General features: G+C 44.1%; 1 protein-coding gene across 2 annotated transcripts in view; it reads right to left on the reverse strand.

Annotated features, from left to right (window-relative positions):
* LOC110509945 (AMME syndrome candidate gene 1 protein) overlaps positions 1 to 16,756 on the reverse strand; it is a 34,317-nt gene that overhangs the window by 6,647 nt on the left and 10,914 nt on the right. For both annotated transcript variants that reach the window (XR_005040504.1, XM_021591173.2), the window contains exons 2-5: positions 12,074 to 12,184; positions 2,372 to 2,486; positions 489 to 579; positions 261 to 357 (exon numbers count right to left, since the gene is read on the reverse strand). Coding sequence is in view for 1 of the 2 variants with exons in the window: in XM_021591173.2 (XP_021446848.1) it covers positions 261 to 357; positions 489 to 579; positions 2,372 to 2,486; positions 12,074 to 12,184 (414 nt within the window). In the remaining variant the exon portion in view is untranslated. The remainder of the gene's footprint in view (positions 1 to 260; positions 358 to 488; positions 580 to 2,371; positions 2,487 to 12,073; positions 12,185 to 16,756) is intronic.

Here is a 16,756-nt window from a genome sequence, read left to right on the forward strand (position 1 = left end):
CCCCAACTTACCTGGCAGTGGCACTAGAATCTCTACACCCTAATGCTCTATGGATCCAGCAGTACTCCTTCACTGATTTCTGTCTGTACTGTGGCAAACAGGACCACGGTGAGCTTTGGGAGGGTCCCCTACAGTAATGATGCACCAGTCACATATTCCCAGCAGTAAGCAACACTTTCATCATCTACACTGAAGGCAGAACCAAGGCCAGCAGCAGTGGAAGACAGCAACCGGTGTGAAAGGAGAGCAGCCTCTCTTACCTGGTCAACTTAATGGTCTTCCTGAAGTCATTTGTGATGGGAGCTTTGTAGCCTCCCTTTCGTAGTAAGGAATCTATGGTCTGAATGTGGTCCCATCCTGCACAGAGAAGGTTATATCCCCTTGAATATCCCCCTTTATGTCCCCTTGAATCCCACTTCTCTCTAGAACCAAGACCTTCAGTCATACAGACATTATACAACGGTGATGGGACACACGATTCCACTTACCTTGCTCTTTTGCGACCTCTGGTAGGTAGGTGGCGGTACGTTTTGATCCTTTTTCATTGAAAAACTCTATCCTAATGCCATGAACACCCACCTACAGGCCAGAGAAAGGAGAGACAGAGACAGAGGGCAGAACAGACATCACATGAATGGACAGGAACAACAGACACATGCCTATATACACTACATGTCTTCGGCCACACACTCCAGAAAAACTGCAGCATTACCTAACAGAGTTACTAACCTATAGAAGTATGAGATACCATACCCGGTCACGGGGAGGGCTAACTCTTGAAATTCCGTCTGTCACTACAGATTTAGGAAAAACAGCTTTTAGTTTCGTCGTACCTCACGTATGGAACAACCTACAGAACACCCTACAGTTGGATGAGTTGGTGCCATTTGGGCAAATCAGATTGTTGGTTGAGGGTCAGGATCCGGTCAAGATAGCTCGGGGGATTGTTTGAGTTATAATTCAAAATCACCCGCCCACGCCACGGGCCCTTGCCCCCCCCTCTGGGTCAGCAAGGTCACTGCTTACGTCCTCACAAAAAAGACAGACTGCCTGTGTATGGTGCTTGTCGGCCTAAATCATGCTTGCTGTGTGGATCTCCAGGCTGCAATGGGGTCCAGTTCATTCAGAACCAGAAACTGCAGCAGAGCCCTATTCCTATTTCATTCTCATCTCTACTTCACACTGGAGATTGTCTCTCCCAGCGTACCGCTCTGTGCGGAGAGCGTACCGCTCTGTGTGGAGAGTGTACCGCTCTGTGTGGAGAGCGTACCGCTCTGTGTGGAGAGCGTACCGCTCTGTGTGGAGAGCGTACCGCTCTGTGCGGAGAGCGTACCGCTCTGTGCGGAGAGCGTACCGCTCTGTGCGGAGAGCGTACCGCTCTGTGCGGAGAGCGTACCGCTCTGTGCGGAGAGCGTACCGCTCTGTGCGGAGAGCGTACCGCTCTGTGTGGAGTGAACCGCTCTGTGCGGAGAGCGTACCGCTCTGTGCGGAGAGCGTACCGCTCTGTGCGGAGAGCGTACCGCTCTGTGCGGAGAGCGTACCGCTCTGTGCGGAGAGCGTACCGCTCTGTGCGGAGAGCGTACCGCTCTGTGTGGAGAGCGTACCGCTCTGTGTGGAGAGCGTACCGCTCTGTGTGGAGTGAACCGCTCTGTGCGGAGAGCGTACCGCTCTGTGCGGAGAGCGTACCGCTCTGTGTGGAGAGCGTACCGCTCTGTGTGGAGTGAACCGCTCTGTGCGGAGAGCGTACCGCTCTGTGCGGAGAGCGTACCGCTCTGTGCGGAGAGCGTACCGCTCTGTGCGGAGAGCGTACCGCTCTGTGCGGAGAGCGTACCGCTCTGTGCGGAGAGCGTACCGCTCTGTGCGGGGAGCGTACCGCTCTGTGCGGAGAGCGTACCGCTCTGTGCGGGGAGCGTACCGCTCTGTGCGGGGAGCGTACCACTCTGTGCGGGGAGCGTACCGCTCTGTGCGGAGAGCGTACCGCGTACCGCTCTGTGCGGAGAGCGTACCGCTCTGTGTGGAGTGTACTGCTCTGTGTGGAGTGTACTGCTCTGTGTGGAGTGTACTGCTCTGTGTGGAGTGTACTGCTCTGTGGGGAGTGTACTGCTCTGTGGGGAGTGTACTGCTCTGTGTGGAGTGTACTGCTCTGTGGGGAGTGTACTGCTCTGTGGGGAGTGTACTGCTCTGTGGGGAGTGTACTGCTCTGTGGGGAGTGTACTGCTCTGTGTGGAGTGTACTGCTCTCCGGTGCACTGTAACCCTCAACTGCTGGATTCACATATGTGAAGGCTATTTAATTTCAATAAAAATAAAAATGACTGAAGAGTATTGCATAAGATGAATTAATAGCTACCTGTCTTGTTTCAGTCTCTTACCTCCCAGTCAAGGTAATCACCGACGTCCTCGAAGTTGGTGAGCAGAGACACCGAGCAGAAGAGGCGTGGCAGCTCGTCCCTCGTCACGGGGGGAAAGCGGCTGTCTTTAAGGGCACTGTGGAGACAACAGGGGACGTTTAGGGACAACATCAGCTGCACTACTTTGAACCAGTTTCAACTGGAAGACCAACAGATTATCAAGGACAATGTCCACCCAAAGTACATATTTGTGTTTCATCTCATCGTACTATGAGCCACAGGGCATTATGTTTATAATGAAAAGAAAGACCAAATCTCTCTGATAAGAGAACATGTAAATGAAGAAACCCTGCAAGCATTTTCCTTTATCCTTTCAGAAGACATTAGCCATGAAGTGATATCTTCCATGCTACATTTCAGAAAGTGCCTATCTGAGGGGATGTAAAAATAGAATGACCTGATGGCAGGTGAGTCTCCGTATTGGCTGGACCCACAGACTCTTCATATCAGATTCTAATTTTCCCTCACTCCCCCACTCCATCCTAAAAAGAGACTGCTGCCACCAGCCTTTCTGCACACGACGGCACACCATCTTCCTGCTCATGTCATGACAGCAGATGAATGGAGTCAGTTAGTCTCCATGAGCCATAATCTACCACCACACGCTGTCCTAATTCACCAATAGGAGTGAAATGCCCCATCCCCATGTGGTGATGGCATGCTGTCATAGTGCTGCCTCTTCTACATATTTGTACTGATAGAAGACTCATATGGTAACAACACACGGGATGAACTGTGAACACTGAACAGCATCCCTTTTAAGTCCATGATGTGCTAAATAGGACTCTGTTTCTTTCAGTCCAGGATTGGGAGTGACAAGCTGACTTCAGTAGAAAGAGGCCCAGTAATTTATCTTACTAGAAGGAGATGTGGGAGAGGAGCATGGAGAAGCAACATAATGAAGACATAAAACAGGCCGGCTCCCTGAGAGTAATTGATTTCTTAGGACCTAGGGGCACACTGGGGGCACGCTGAGGGCACGCTAAGGGCACGCTGAGGGCACGCTGAGGGCACGCTAAGGGCACGCTGAGGGCACGCTAAGGGCACGCTGGGGGCACGCTGAGGGCACGCTAAGGGCACGCTAAGGGCACGCTAAGGGCACGCTATATCTGGAATTTCTCCTGTTTCACTGGCCACTCACTTTTCCTGTGCTAACAACATGGTTAGCCTAATGGTGAGTTGGATTTTAGACAGTCCACCCATATTATAGAATGTCCTGACCTGCTATAACATTGGCTCTCAGAGCCTCAGTGGCTAAACAACAGCCATGGAGACGTTCTAACGTCTGTGTTGCTGCAGCCATTCTCTGCAGCGCCAGTGTAAGATTCCATGGGAGAGAGGGGAATTCTACATGCTGCTGGCTGCAGGTCCGACTGATTGACTAGAGGGCAGGGTTGGCAAATCTTAACCAGACAGGAGACGGATACACAAACAACAGCACCCACATACCTCTGGCACTCACAGGAGGGTAGCGAAGCTTATCCTCTCAGAAGAGTCATTAAAGAAATAAATCTGTCTTTTTACTGAGCTGACCCTTTTATCCAAATGGGTCTGGCTTGTATTAATACTGCATTTCACACATGTTCACATTTATAGGCCTATAGCTGAATACAAACACAAGACTGCACCTGAGAGTGCGTACAACAGGAACGTAACTAGCCTGGCTGGCTGGCAGTGTCAGAGCACCAGGTCATTGAGTTTGACATCGCTAGCAGCCCGTCTACTAAAACAAACAGATGATCGCAACCTCTACAAAATGGCTGCTCTGGACTTGGACAAGTGTAACACAGAGACAAACCAAGCTTTGTAAGATCCTCTGACGTTAACCTGTTCCTCCTCTACAGACCAAGACTCCTGATGCACGCTTATCCAAGGGACAGAATTAAATGATTAAATACCAGATGTGGATGCTAAACGGCGATCGGATTGGTATCTATAATCTGAAATGGAAAAGCCCTTTTAATACCAGTTGTAGACAGGGAATACCAATGAAGGGGAAGGTAAATGTTTGCAGAGATAAATTAGAGACGAGATGAGAACGTTGTCAGTTACTTCATAGTATACTGAAACAGGACAACCAACACACACTCATGTATGACACTGATACAGTGCGTGTCAGATCACTGAGAGGGTGAGGCCATGCAGCAAGGCTGAAAGGCCCTGTTGACAGTAGTGCAGATCACATGACTGACACATGCAGATAAACAGACAGAGAGAAAAAGAGACAGACAGATGGACAGAAAGACAGACAGGCAGAAGCAGAGAGAGACAGACAGATTCAAACCAGTTCTGCCCAGACTCTGAAGGTAATGCATTCTTTATTGGATTGTCAGATACTCGGTCTCATCCCCTACACACACACACACACACACACACACACACACACACACACACACACACACACACACACACACACACACACACACACACACACACACACACACACACACACACACACACACAGCTCAACCAGATCCTCTCTCCCCCACTGTGGGCCAGAGAGGCTATTAGGTTTATTAAAATCACACACCAAGACAGACTTCTAGAAACAAATAAAAAAAAAGAAGCACATTTAATACAAAATCACCTTAGTAGGCCTACTTTACATAAAATACTGTATTATATCCTTTACTGGTCGATACTGATATGAAGGTTGATATTAACTCCAGGAGACCTGGCCCCTCTAGGGAGATAGACCACTCATCAAATGAACGCACTGGTAAATAATTGCCTTTAAACAGGCAATGGTGCATCTGAACAGGGCATGACAGTGTAAATGAGTTCCATACATTTCTGAGGCAAGCTGAGCACAGAGCAGCATCTCTCAGTGAGGTAAAACCCTCTCGGAGGTCCCTGGGGCAATGCCGTTCCTCCGCTCCATGTACATGCTTTGCATGATTTATTCAGCACCAAAGGTCCTTTGACGTAGACAAAACCGAAAACACACACACACACACACACACACACACACACACACACACACACACACACACACACACACACACACACACACAAGCTCAAAAGGTACAAGCTCCTAGTTATGTTTTTGTATATGGTAGGATGGAGGGGTGTTCTGTAGAATTGCTGAGTTAAAGGCAAAAGTCCCTAAACATTAACTGGATAATTAAAGGACAACGGTTACTTGGTACAATACATCTGCATTTGAATCATCCTGTACTTTTGTCATGAACATTCTGCTCTGTGAAAAACATGAGCATTTAAACCATTGGTTTTAAAGGTCGCAACAGCAGAGGTGTGCCGTGCTTTGACAATGGTTATTTTCTTGTTTGTGCCTGTTTTGTCCTCACTACAGTCAGAAGATAGCCTAACTGTGTGTTTAACACATGAACATCTTCCTAAGCATGCATTCTGTTCTGCCTGGTGAGAGAGAGATTGTGGCATTAGGAAATCTATAAATATGAATACCAAAAACCAGGGAGATTGTAATGCAGTGGGAGGGAAAAGTGTCTGAAAACAAAAACAACCCCGAGATGGTTAGCACAAGCGCCGAAACAGAAACTAAAGCTGGCCTGTCTGTAAGGCTCAGTATAAATAGATGATCAATAGTGATGGGGGAAAACAATTTATATACAGTGGAGCAAAAAAAGTATTTAGTCAGCCACCAATTGTGCAAGTTCTCCCACTTAAAAAGATGAGAGAGGCCTGTAAAGTTCATCATAGGTACACTTCAACAATGACAGACTAAATGAGAAAAAAATTTCCAGAAAATCACATTGTAGGATTTTTTATGAATTTATTTGCAAATTATGGTGGAAAATAAGTATTTGGTCAATAACAAAAGTTTCTCAATACTTTGTTATATACCCTTTGTTGGCAATGACAGAGGTCAAACGTTTTCTGTAAGTCTTCACAAGGTTTTCACACACTGTTGGTGGTATTTTGGCCCATTCCTCCATGCAGATCTCCTCTAGAGCAGTGATGTTTTGGGGCTGTTGCTGGGCAACACGGACTTTCAACTCCCTCCAAAGATTTTCTATGGGGTTGAGATCTGGAGACTGGCTAGGCCACTCCAGGACCTTGAAATGCTTCTTACGAAGCCACTCCTTCGTTGCCCGGGCGGTGTGTTTGGGATCATTGTCATGCTGAAAGACACAGCCACGTTTCATCTTCAATGACCTTGCTGATGGAAGGAGGTTTTCACTCAAAATCTCACGATACATGGCCCATTCATTCTTTCCTTTACACGGATCAGTCGTCCTGGTCCCTTTGCAGAAAAACAGCCCCAAAGCATGATATTTCCACCCCCATGCTTCACAGTAGGTATGGTGTTCTTCGGATGCAACTCAGCATTCTTTGTCCTCCAAACACGACGAGTTGAGTGTTTACCAAAAAGTTATATTTTGGTTTCATCTGACCATATGACATTCTCCCAATCTTCTTCTGGATCATCCAAATGCTCTCTAGCAAACTTCAGACGGGCCTGGACATGTACTGGCTTAAGCAGGGGGACACGTCTGGCACTGCAGGATTTGAGTCCCTGGCGGCGTAGTGTGTTACTGATGGTAGGCTTTGTTACTTTGGTCCCAGCTCTCTGCAGGTCTAGGTCCCCCCATGTGGTTCTGGGATTTTTGCTCACCGTTCTTTGATCATTTTGACCCCACGGGTGAGATCTTGCGTGGAGCCCCAGATCGAGGGAGATTATCAGTGGTCTTGTATGTCTTCCATTTCCTAATAATTGCTCCCACAGTTGATTTCTTCAAACCAAGCTGCTTACCTATTGCAGATTCAGTCTTCCCAGCCTGGTGCAAGTTCAAACAGGTGCCATTAATATAGGTAATGAGTGGAGGACAGAGGAGCCTCTTAAATAAGAAGTTACAGGTCTGTGAGAGCCAGAAATCTTGCTTGTTTGTAGGTGACCAAATACTTATTTTCCACAATAATTTGCAAATAAATTCATTAAAAATCCTACAATGTGATTTTCTGGATTTTCCCCCTCATTTTGTCTGTCATAGTTGAAGTGTACCTATGATGAAAATTACAGGCCTCATCTTTTTAAGTGGGAGAACTTGCACAACTGGTGGCTGACTAATTACTTTTTTGCCCCACTGTAGTTGCATATTGGGATATTACTTTTTGACGATATTCTAATATATTTTTTGCGCTAGTTAGCTGTACCTCCACAAAAACGTAACTTTTTTTCCTCGTTGCTTGTTCTCCATCTTCTTTTTAAACAGGGAGCCAATTTGTTTTCAGCACTTTTATTTCCATTACTGAACAAAACTAGTTTTCTTCATGGCTCTATCTTGTTCCTCTGCAGCAGACATATGGGGAGCAGTATGTTTGGAGCATCGGTATCGCAATACATATAGAATCGCAATACATATCGTATAGGCACTTAAGTACCGTGATAATATCGTATCGTGAGGTCCCTAGCAACTCCCAGCCATTATGGTCAGACACGGCTAACAAGCTAGAAAATCATAGCATTACTTTTTTTATGCAAGACATGAAGGATAATCTTTGATTTTATCAAAGAAGCCAGTTATATTGATAACGTTTATGTTGGAGTTAAACACCAAAAGGCCCCCTTTTTCCCAGAAGTACCCCAGGCCTCACTAATGACATTAGTGCCCACAGAGGCAGGCGGGCTGAGTGAACAAAAACCCTCAGCTTTACTGGCATCCTCATCTGGACGCTTCGTCCTATTTTTTTTGGTTCCCCTTCACAACACACTGCTCTCCCCCTCCCCCAACCACCCAACTCTTGAAAAACAAATAAACCGAGAGGCCTGCCATTTGTGGTACCTAGATACAGTTCAATCCACTGAGGAAACTTTTTTTTAAACATTCTCCTCGAACCTCGACTTTACCTACGGTGAACTCAACCAAAACAAAAGCTAGGGTAAACACAGTTAACACACCAATACTCTGCTTGACGCTGTTCAAAAATATGCATGTCAACTAAATAAATACAATACATGTTGCTTAAGTATTAATGTAAGGGCTCCTATGTTGTTATCAGTGATTTAGTCCAGTAAACTTGACATTTTCTGTGACAGCAGAAAGCTTGAACTCTGTTGCAGTGCATGACCTCCTCTACAGGCCTCCGTGTGGAATCATCCTAGCAACAGCGCTGGCCAATAGGAGGCTGGCAGGAGTCTTAACTTGTAGCCAATAGGAGACCAGTTCCAGATGTCAGTGAGTATGTGTGCCTGTGAGTGAATGTGTTTGCCACTGTATGTGTGTGAGAAAGAGATAGAGAGCTACAGATCAGTCTCACGTGCACCCCCGCCCATTCAAATAGTGTTATTTGTTCCTGTCCACCTGGTATGCTGCTTCTCCCCAATGAATTAGCAATTTCCTTACAAAACCCAACAAGACAGAATTGTTTCGATGATGGTGGGTGTTCCTTTCAGTGACAGAATAATAAGAACGCAAAAAGATAGCTAGATTCACACCCAGAGAACTCAAAACATGTCTGCCATATTTTTTACTTGAATATATCAAAAGGGAACTGTTGGGTGAATGTTTTCTCCCAAAAGATTTGCTGTCATCCCTTCTTCCCTCTCTTTTTGTTCATGCCTATGAGGCAAAAATGTGGAGATATCCCAGCAGGAGACAGAACACAGACACGGTGCTCCTGTTAGTGCCTAGAATCATCTCCCCGGTCACATGCTCACCACCCTCCGTCTCATAGTACTTGACGGGTCAGAACCAGCTGCTCTGCTTTTATCTTCCACTGAGGGTGCAGGGTCCAACGCTAACTTTTTTTTCTCACTGGCCCAAAAATAATTTATACTGGCCCGGACATGGTGTAGTTTTTAAATGCATTGGGTTCATGCAGGGCCTATATGTTGCCATGATTCTCTCTGCATTCAGCTATTAATAGGCTACATTTGGTTATTATGATATGTAATAAAAAGCTGTGTAATGCACACTGAACCAAAATATAAAACGCAACAACTTCAAAGCAGTTTACTGAGATTCTACAGTCAACTCAAATAAATTCATTCGGCCTTCGTCTATGACTGGGAATACAGATATGCATCTGTTGGTCACAGGTACCTTTTTTTTAAGTAGGGGTGTGGATCAGAAAACCAGTCAGTATCTGGCATGACCAGCATTTGCCTCATGCAGTGCGACATCTCCTTCACATAGAGTTGATCAGGCTGTTGATTATGGCCTGTGGAATGTGGCCCCACTCCTCTGTGTGAAATTGCTGGATATTGGCAAACTGGAACACGCTGTCATACATGTTGATCCAGAGCATCCCAAACATGCTCAATGGGTGACATGTCTGATGAGTACGCAGGCCATGGAAAAACTTGTGATATTTTCAGCCTCCTGGAATTGTGTACAGATCCTTGTGACATGGGGCCATGCATTATCCTGCTGAAACATGAGGTGATGGCGGAGGCTGAATGGCACGACATTGGGCCTCAGGATTTCGTCACGGTATCTCTGTGCATTAAAATTGCCATTGAGTCACTTTACGCCTACCTACATGTGCATATTATTTCAATTACCTCGATTAACATGTAACCCGCACATTGACCCGGTACCCCCTGTATATAGCCTCGTTATTGTTATTTTATTGTCCCTCATTTATTTTATTTTTATTTAGTAAATATTTTTCTTAACTCTTATTTTTCTTAAAACTACATTGTTGGTTAAGGGCTTGTAAATAAGTATTTTACAGTAAGGTTGTATTCGGCACGTGACATAAAATTTGATTCAATTTTTTTTTTTGAAAATGCAATTGTGTTCATACCATAACCCCACCGCCACCATGGGGCACTCTGTTTACAACGTTGAGCAAAGCGCTCGCTTAACACAACGCCATTCACGCTATCTGCCCTGTACAGTTGAAAATGGGATTCATCCTTGAAGAGCACACTCGAGCGTGCCAGTGGCCATCGAAGGTGAGAATTTACTGCTCATAAATATTCATTTTTGGGGTGAGTAAAAATAGTTGTACCCGATCAACACTTTCTCACTAAAACATAATTACCAGAAGTCCACTGACATGCTCTGATAATAACATGATGTGCTTCACGAGCAAATACAGTTCTGAACAGTTAGCTCAATGGTCAGGCACCGAGTTCCTGACATGTATTGCCACTTGCGGTCAAAGTTCACATTCCCCATGGTGTGCAAAACAAATCTTTGAAATGTGGTATTGCAGTATTGTGTTGGGAAGAAAAGTGCAATCTTCACCTTGAAAATTAAGATTAAAGGCTCAATTCAATCCGATCTGCATTACAGTATTTACGCAGTTGCTTTTTTTCCAATGGTCAAATGAACTCACGGATTTATACGGTACCCAAGCCCAAACCCCTACTACTACCAGGGCGACCCCTCTCCCAGGTATGCTTTTAGTTTTCAGAATTAGAAGTGAGTGGGCACAGTTCGTTTGCATAATATAAAGGATTTGAAGAAAATATATATCTGCCCCATGTGGGATTAGAACAACCACTGAACTGCAACCGTCGAGCAGACTGTGCGACCGATCGGTCATAGCAGTTGAGAAAAAATACAACGACTTGACATGACCACCAATGTCATCTATTTCTTCTTAAAATGAATGTAGCTACAAATATAAACGTATAATCCTCAAACCTACATGTTTTTTTTCCTTTGTAAAAAGCGCATAGATGTTTATGAAACGCTAAGCAAAAAGTTATAATTTGGTCATACATGGAAATGTGCCTTACTGCCTTTTAAATTGTGTAACGTCAGTAGTCTAGTCAAGGAAGCGTCATGCAAAATATAGTGGCACACTCCACTTAACAAGTCCTTTGCCAAATAAGGCACACTGTCACCTGATTTTATAGTAAGACCTGAGGTGGTACCACCTAGCACATCTAGAAGGGAGTGTATTTCATACCGAACCCCTCCCTTGAGATGACATAAGTGTCCCTACAGTTCCTTTATCAATGGTAAGAGTTGAAGCGCTAGGGGCAAAAACAGCTAGATCTACTACTAAAAGTCCAAAATATATACATTTTGTAACGAACTGTCAAAATAAAGACCAGAATTCACATATTTCTATACAACTATGTCTAAATCATCTGGTTTTTCGATCAATTTTTTTTTTTTTTAAATGAAAGTTACTCTTTAAGACAATCGCAATATATCGAACGGCTACAGTAGGCCAGCCAAGATGAATACTAGGTGTTTTTGTGCAGACTATCAACAGTAGCCAGCATATTGCTAGTATGTTCACTATTGAAGGTTTACTTTTATAAATCACCTTCCCTAAAATCAATAAGCTCCGCAAATGGATGAATGAATGCATATTTTTGCTCTGGACAGCTTGTGTGTGCTGTGTTAAGGTATCAACTGATGTCAATTGCGGGAGTGTGGTGGTGCTTGAATGAGCGGCCAATCATATTGCTCAAATACAAATACCATGACTGTTCGGCGTGTAGTCTTCAATGGTTTTACATAAATGGTAGATTGCAACAGAGCAGGTAAATGTTCAACTGGAACGCAAAAATAAACTGAAAAGTTACTGGGCCAGATCCACTGGTCCGACATGTTTTCACTGGCCCCGGGCCAGGGTTAATGTCGGTTCCTGGGGAGACTTTTGTTTAGGGGAAAGGCCAGACAATGTAAAGACTGATATCAGTGGTTTAGCCTAAAGAAGAACACATTACATGCTTGGAACTCTGGGCATGATCAAGTTAAAAGAGTGGCGTACCTGGTAAGGGTGTACTCCCTGAGTCCTGGGTGGAGGTTCATGGCAGAAAATGTACCTATACATCCCCTCAACCGCTTGTCTCTGCCTATTTTCCATGTGACAAACAGCGGGCTGTAAGAGAAAGAAGGGAAGACAATGTTAGGACCTTTAGAGTTAAAACACATTAGAACATCAGTTAAAATCTTGGCCCAATACATAGTTTGAAGGTCCAGGATTCACTTACAGTGCATTTGGAAAGTATTAAGACCCCTTGACTTTTTCCACATTATAGCCTTATTCTAAAATTGATTAAATTATTTATTTTTCTCATCAAACTACACACAATATATAGGGAGGTGACCAAGAACCTGACGTCACGCTGACAGAGTTCTAGAGCTCCTCTGTGGAGATGGGAGAACCTTCCAGAAGGACAACCATCTCTGCAGCACTCCACTAATCAGGACATTATGGTAGAGTGGCCAGAAGGAAGCCACTCCTCAGTAAAAGGCACATGACAGCCCGCTTGGAGTCTGCCAAAAGGCACCTAAAGACTCTCAGACCATGAAAAACAAGATTATCTGGTCTGATGAAACCAAGATTGAACTCTTTGGCCTGAATGCCAAGTGTCACGTCTGGAGGAAATCAGGCACCACTCATCGCCTGGCCAATACCATCCCTACGGTAAAGCATGGTGGTGGCAGCATTAGGCTGTGGGAATGTTTTTCAGCGGCAAGGATCGAGGGAAAGATGAACAGAGCAAAGTACAGAGAGATCCTTGATGAAAACCTGCTCCAGAGCACTCAGAACCTCAGACTGGGGCAAAGGTTTACCTTCCAACAGGACAACGAACCTAAGTACACAGCCAAGATAATGCAGGAGTGGCTTCGGGACAAGACTCTGAATGTCCTTTAGTGGCCCAGCCAGAGCTCGGACTTGAACCCAATCGACCATCTCTGGAGAGACCTGAAAATAGCTGTGCAGCGTCACTCCCCATCCAACGAGACAGAGCTTGAGAGGATCTGCAGAGAAGAATGGGAGAAACTCCCCAAATACAAGTGTACCAAGTATGTAGCATCATACCCCAAAAGACTCAAGGCTTTAATTGCTGCCAAAGGTGCTTCAACAAAGTACTGAATAAAGGGTCTTAATACTTATGTAAATGTGATATTTCCGTTTAAATTAATTTTAATAAATTAGCAAACATTTCTAATCCTGTTTTTGCTTCGTCATTATGGGATATTGTGTGTAGATTGATGGGGGGGACTATTTATTTGATTTCAGAATAAGGCTATAACGTAACAAAATGTGGAAAAAGTCAAGGGGTCTGAATACTTTTTGAATGCGCTGTAGGGTTGAGAAAAACAATTGTGGACACAATATTTGAATTGATTTCTCACATTCCTAGTGGTGACACTGACAACAAAGGTCTTTCTCAACTAACATTGCACTGATAGATATTGATTGACAACGTGTATAGCAAGTACTAAAAATAAGATTGCTACATGAGATTTCTGTTACAGTTTGCTATTAGACATAGCATAGCTCTCTGGATTTACATTCAGGTGTTCTCTAGATCAAAGTAAAGTTAACCTTTTCTGTCAAAGCAGCAACATGTCCAGTTTACTCTGCCTGTTTGTCATGGCCATATAGACTCAGTCAGCACCATAGTTTGAGTTTGACTGCGCATTGGGAGCTAAAATCAATTTGAGCTAAAAATCCATTTTAAAATCAAGCGAGGCAGCAGTCAGTGACATTTTGTCTTGCGTTATGTGTGCCCAGAGAATTTCATGCACCAGCAGATATAATGCTTTGCGTTCTCTGTAAACTGACAAAGTACCCGTAGTAGCCTACATGTTATGTTTACTCTCTACCAACAAAAAAACAACATACACAGTTGAAGTCAGATGTTTACATACACTTAGGTTGGAGTCATTAAAAATCATTTTTCAACCACTCCACAAATGTCTTGCTAACAAACTATAGTTTGACAAATCGGTTAGGACATCAACTTTGTCAATGACACAATCAATGACAGTAATTTTTTTCCAACAATTGTTTACAGATTGAATTATAAATGAAATAATATATGTATCACAATTCCAGTGGGTCAGAAGTTTACATACACTAAGTTGACTGTGCCTTTAAACAGCTTGGAAAATTCCAGAAAATGATGTCATGGCTTTAGAAACTTCTGATAGGCTAATTGACATCATTTGAGTCAACTGGGGGTGTACCTGTGTATGTACAGTGGGGCAAAAAAGTATTTAGTCAGCCACCAATAGTGCAAGTTCTCCCACTTAAAAAGATGAGAGGCCTGTAATTTTCATCATAGGTGCACTTCAACTATGACAGACAAAATGAGGAAAAAAAATCCAGAAAATCACATTGTAGGATTTTTAATTAATTTATTTGCAAATTATGGTGGAAAATAACTATTTGGTCAATAACAAAAGTTTATCTCAATACGCAACTCAGCATTCTTTGTCCTCCAAACACGACAAGTTGAGTGTTTACCAAAAAGTTATATTTTGGTTTCATCTGACCATATGACATTCTCCCAATCTTCTTCTGGATCATCCAAATGCTCTCTAGCAAATTTCAGACGTGCCTGGACATGTACTGGCTTAAGCAGGGGGACACGTCTGGCACTGCAAGATTTGAGTCCCTGGCAGCGTAGTGTGTTACTGATGGTATGCTTTGTTACTTTGGTCCCAGCTCTCTGCAGGTCATTCACTAGGTCCTCCCATGTGGTTATGGGATTTTTGCTCACCGTTCTTGTGATCATTTTGACCCCACGGGGTGAGATCTTGCGTGGAGCCCCAGATCGAGGGAGATTATCAGTGGTCTTGTATGTCTACCATGTCCTAATAATTGCTCCCACAGTTGATTTCTTCAAACCAAGCTGCTTACCTATTACAGATTCAGTCTTCCCAGCCTGGTGCAGGTCTACAATTTTGTTTCTGGTGTCCTTTGACAGCTCTTTGGTCTTGGCCATAGTGGAGTTTGAAGTGTGACTGTTTGAGGTTGTGGACAGGTGTCTTTTATACTGATAACAAGTTCAAACAGGTGCCATTAATACAGGTAACGAGTGGAGGACAGAGGAGCCTCTTAAAGAAGAAGTTACAGGTCTGTGAGAGCCAGAAATCTTGCTTGTTTGTAGGTGACCAAATACTTATTTTCCACCATAATTTGCAAATAAATTCATTAAAAATCCTACAGTGTGATTTTATGGATTTTTTGTCTGTCATAGTTGAAGTGTGCCTATGATGAAAATTACAGGCCTCTCTCATCTTTTTAAGTGGGAGAACTTGCACAATTGGTGGCTGACTAAATACTCTTTTGCCCCACTGTATTTCAAGACCTACCTTCAAACCCAGTGCCTCTTTGCTTGACATCATGGGAAAATCAAAAGAAATCAGCCAAGACCTCAGGGGAAAAAAAGGCTGGTTCATCCTTGGGAACAATTTCCAAAAGCCTGAAGGTACCACGTTAATCTGTACAAGTATAAACACCATGGGACTATGCAGCCGTCATACCACTCAGGAAGGAGACGTGTTCTGTCTCCTAGAGATGAACGTACTTTGGTGCGAAAAGTGCAAATCATTCCCAGAGCAACAGCAAAGGACCTTGTGAAGATGCTGGAGGAAACAGGTACAAAAGTATCTATATCCACAGAAGAATGAGTCCTATAACGTCATAACCTGAAAGGCAGCTCAGCAACGGAGAAGCCACTGCTCTAAAACCGCCATAAAAAAGTAAGACTACGGTTTGCAACTGCTCATGGGGACAAAGATCCATTTTGGAGAAATGTCCTCTGGTATGATGAAACAAAAATAGAACTGTTTGGACATAATGACCATCGTTATGTTTGGAGGAAAAGGGGGAGGCTTGCAAGCTGAAGAACACCATCCCAGTAGTGAAGCACAGAGGTGGCAACATCATGTTGTGAGGCTTGCAAGCTGAAGAACACCATCCCAGTCGTGAAGCACGGAGGTGGCAGCATCATGTTGTGAGGCTTGCAAGCTGAGAACACCATCCCAGTCGTGAAGCACGGAGGTGGCAGCATCATGTTTTGGGGGTGCTTTGCTGCAGGACGGACTGGTGCACTCCACAAAATAGATGGCGTTGTGAGGAAGGAAAATGATGTGGATATATTGAAGCAACATCTCAAGACATCAGTCAAGAAGTTAATGCTTGGTCGCAAATGGGTCTTCCAAATGGATAATGACCCCAAGCATACTTCCAAGTTGTGGCAAAATGGCTTAAGGACAACAAAGTCAAGGTATTGGAGTGGCCATCACAAAGCCCTGACCTCAATCCCATAGAACATTTGTGGGCAGAACTGAAAAAGCGTGTGCGAGCCAGGAGGCCTACAAACCTGACTGAGTTACACCAGCTCTGTCATGAGGAATGGGCCAAAATTCACACAATTTATTGTGGGAAGCTTGTGGAAGGCTCCCCGAAATGTTTGACCCAAGTTAAACAATTTAAAGGCAATGCTACCAAATACTAATTGAGTGTATGTAAACTTCTGACCCACTGGGAATGCGATGAAAGAAATAAAAGCTGAAATAACTCATTTTCTCTACTATTATTCTGACATTTCACATTCTTAAAATAAAGTGGTGATACTAACTGACCTAAAACAGGGAATTTTTTACTAGGATTAAATGTCAGGAATGGTGAAAAACTGAGATTGAATGT

This window comes from Oncorhynchus mykiss, chromosome Y (assembly GCF_013265735.2).
Source record: "Oncorhynchus mykiss isolate Arlee chromosome Y, USDA_OmykA_1.1, whole genome shotgun sequence".
In the NCBI taxonomy this organism is placed as follows: Eukaryota; Metazoa; Chordata; class Actinopteri; order Salmoniformes; family Salmonidae; genus Oncorhynchus; species Oncorhynchus mykiss.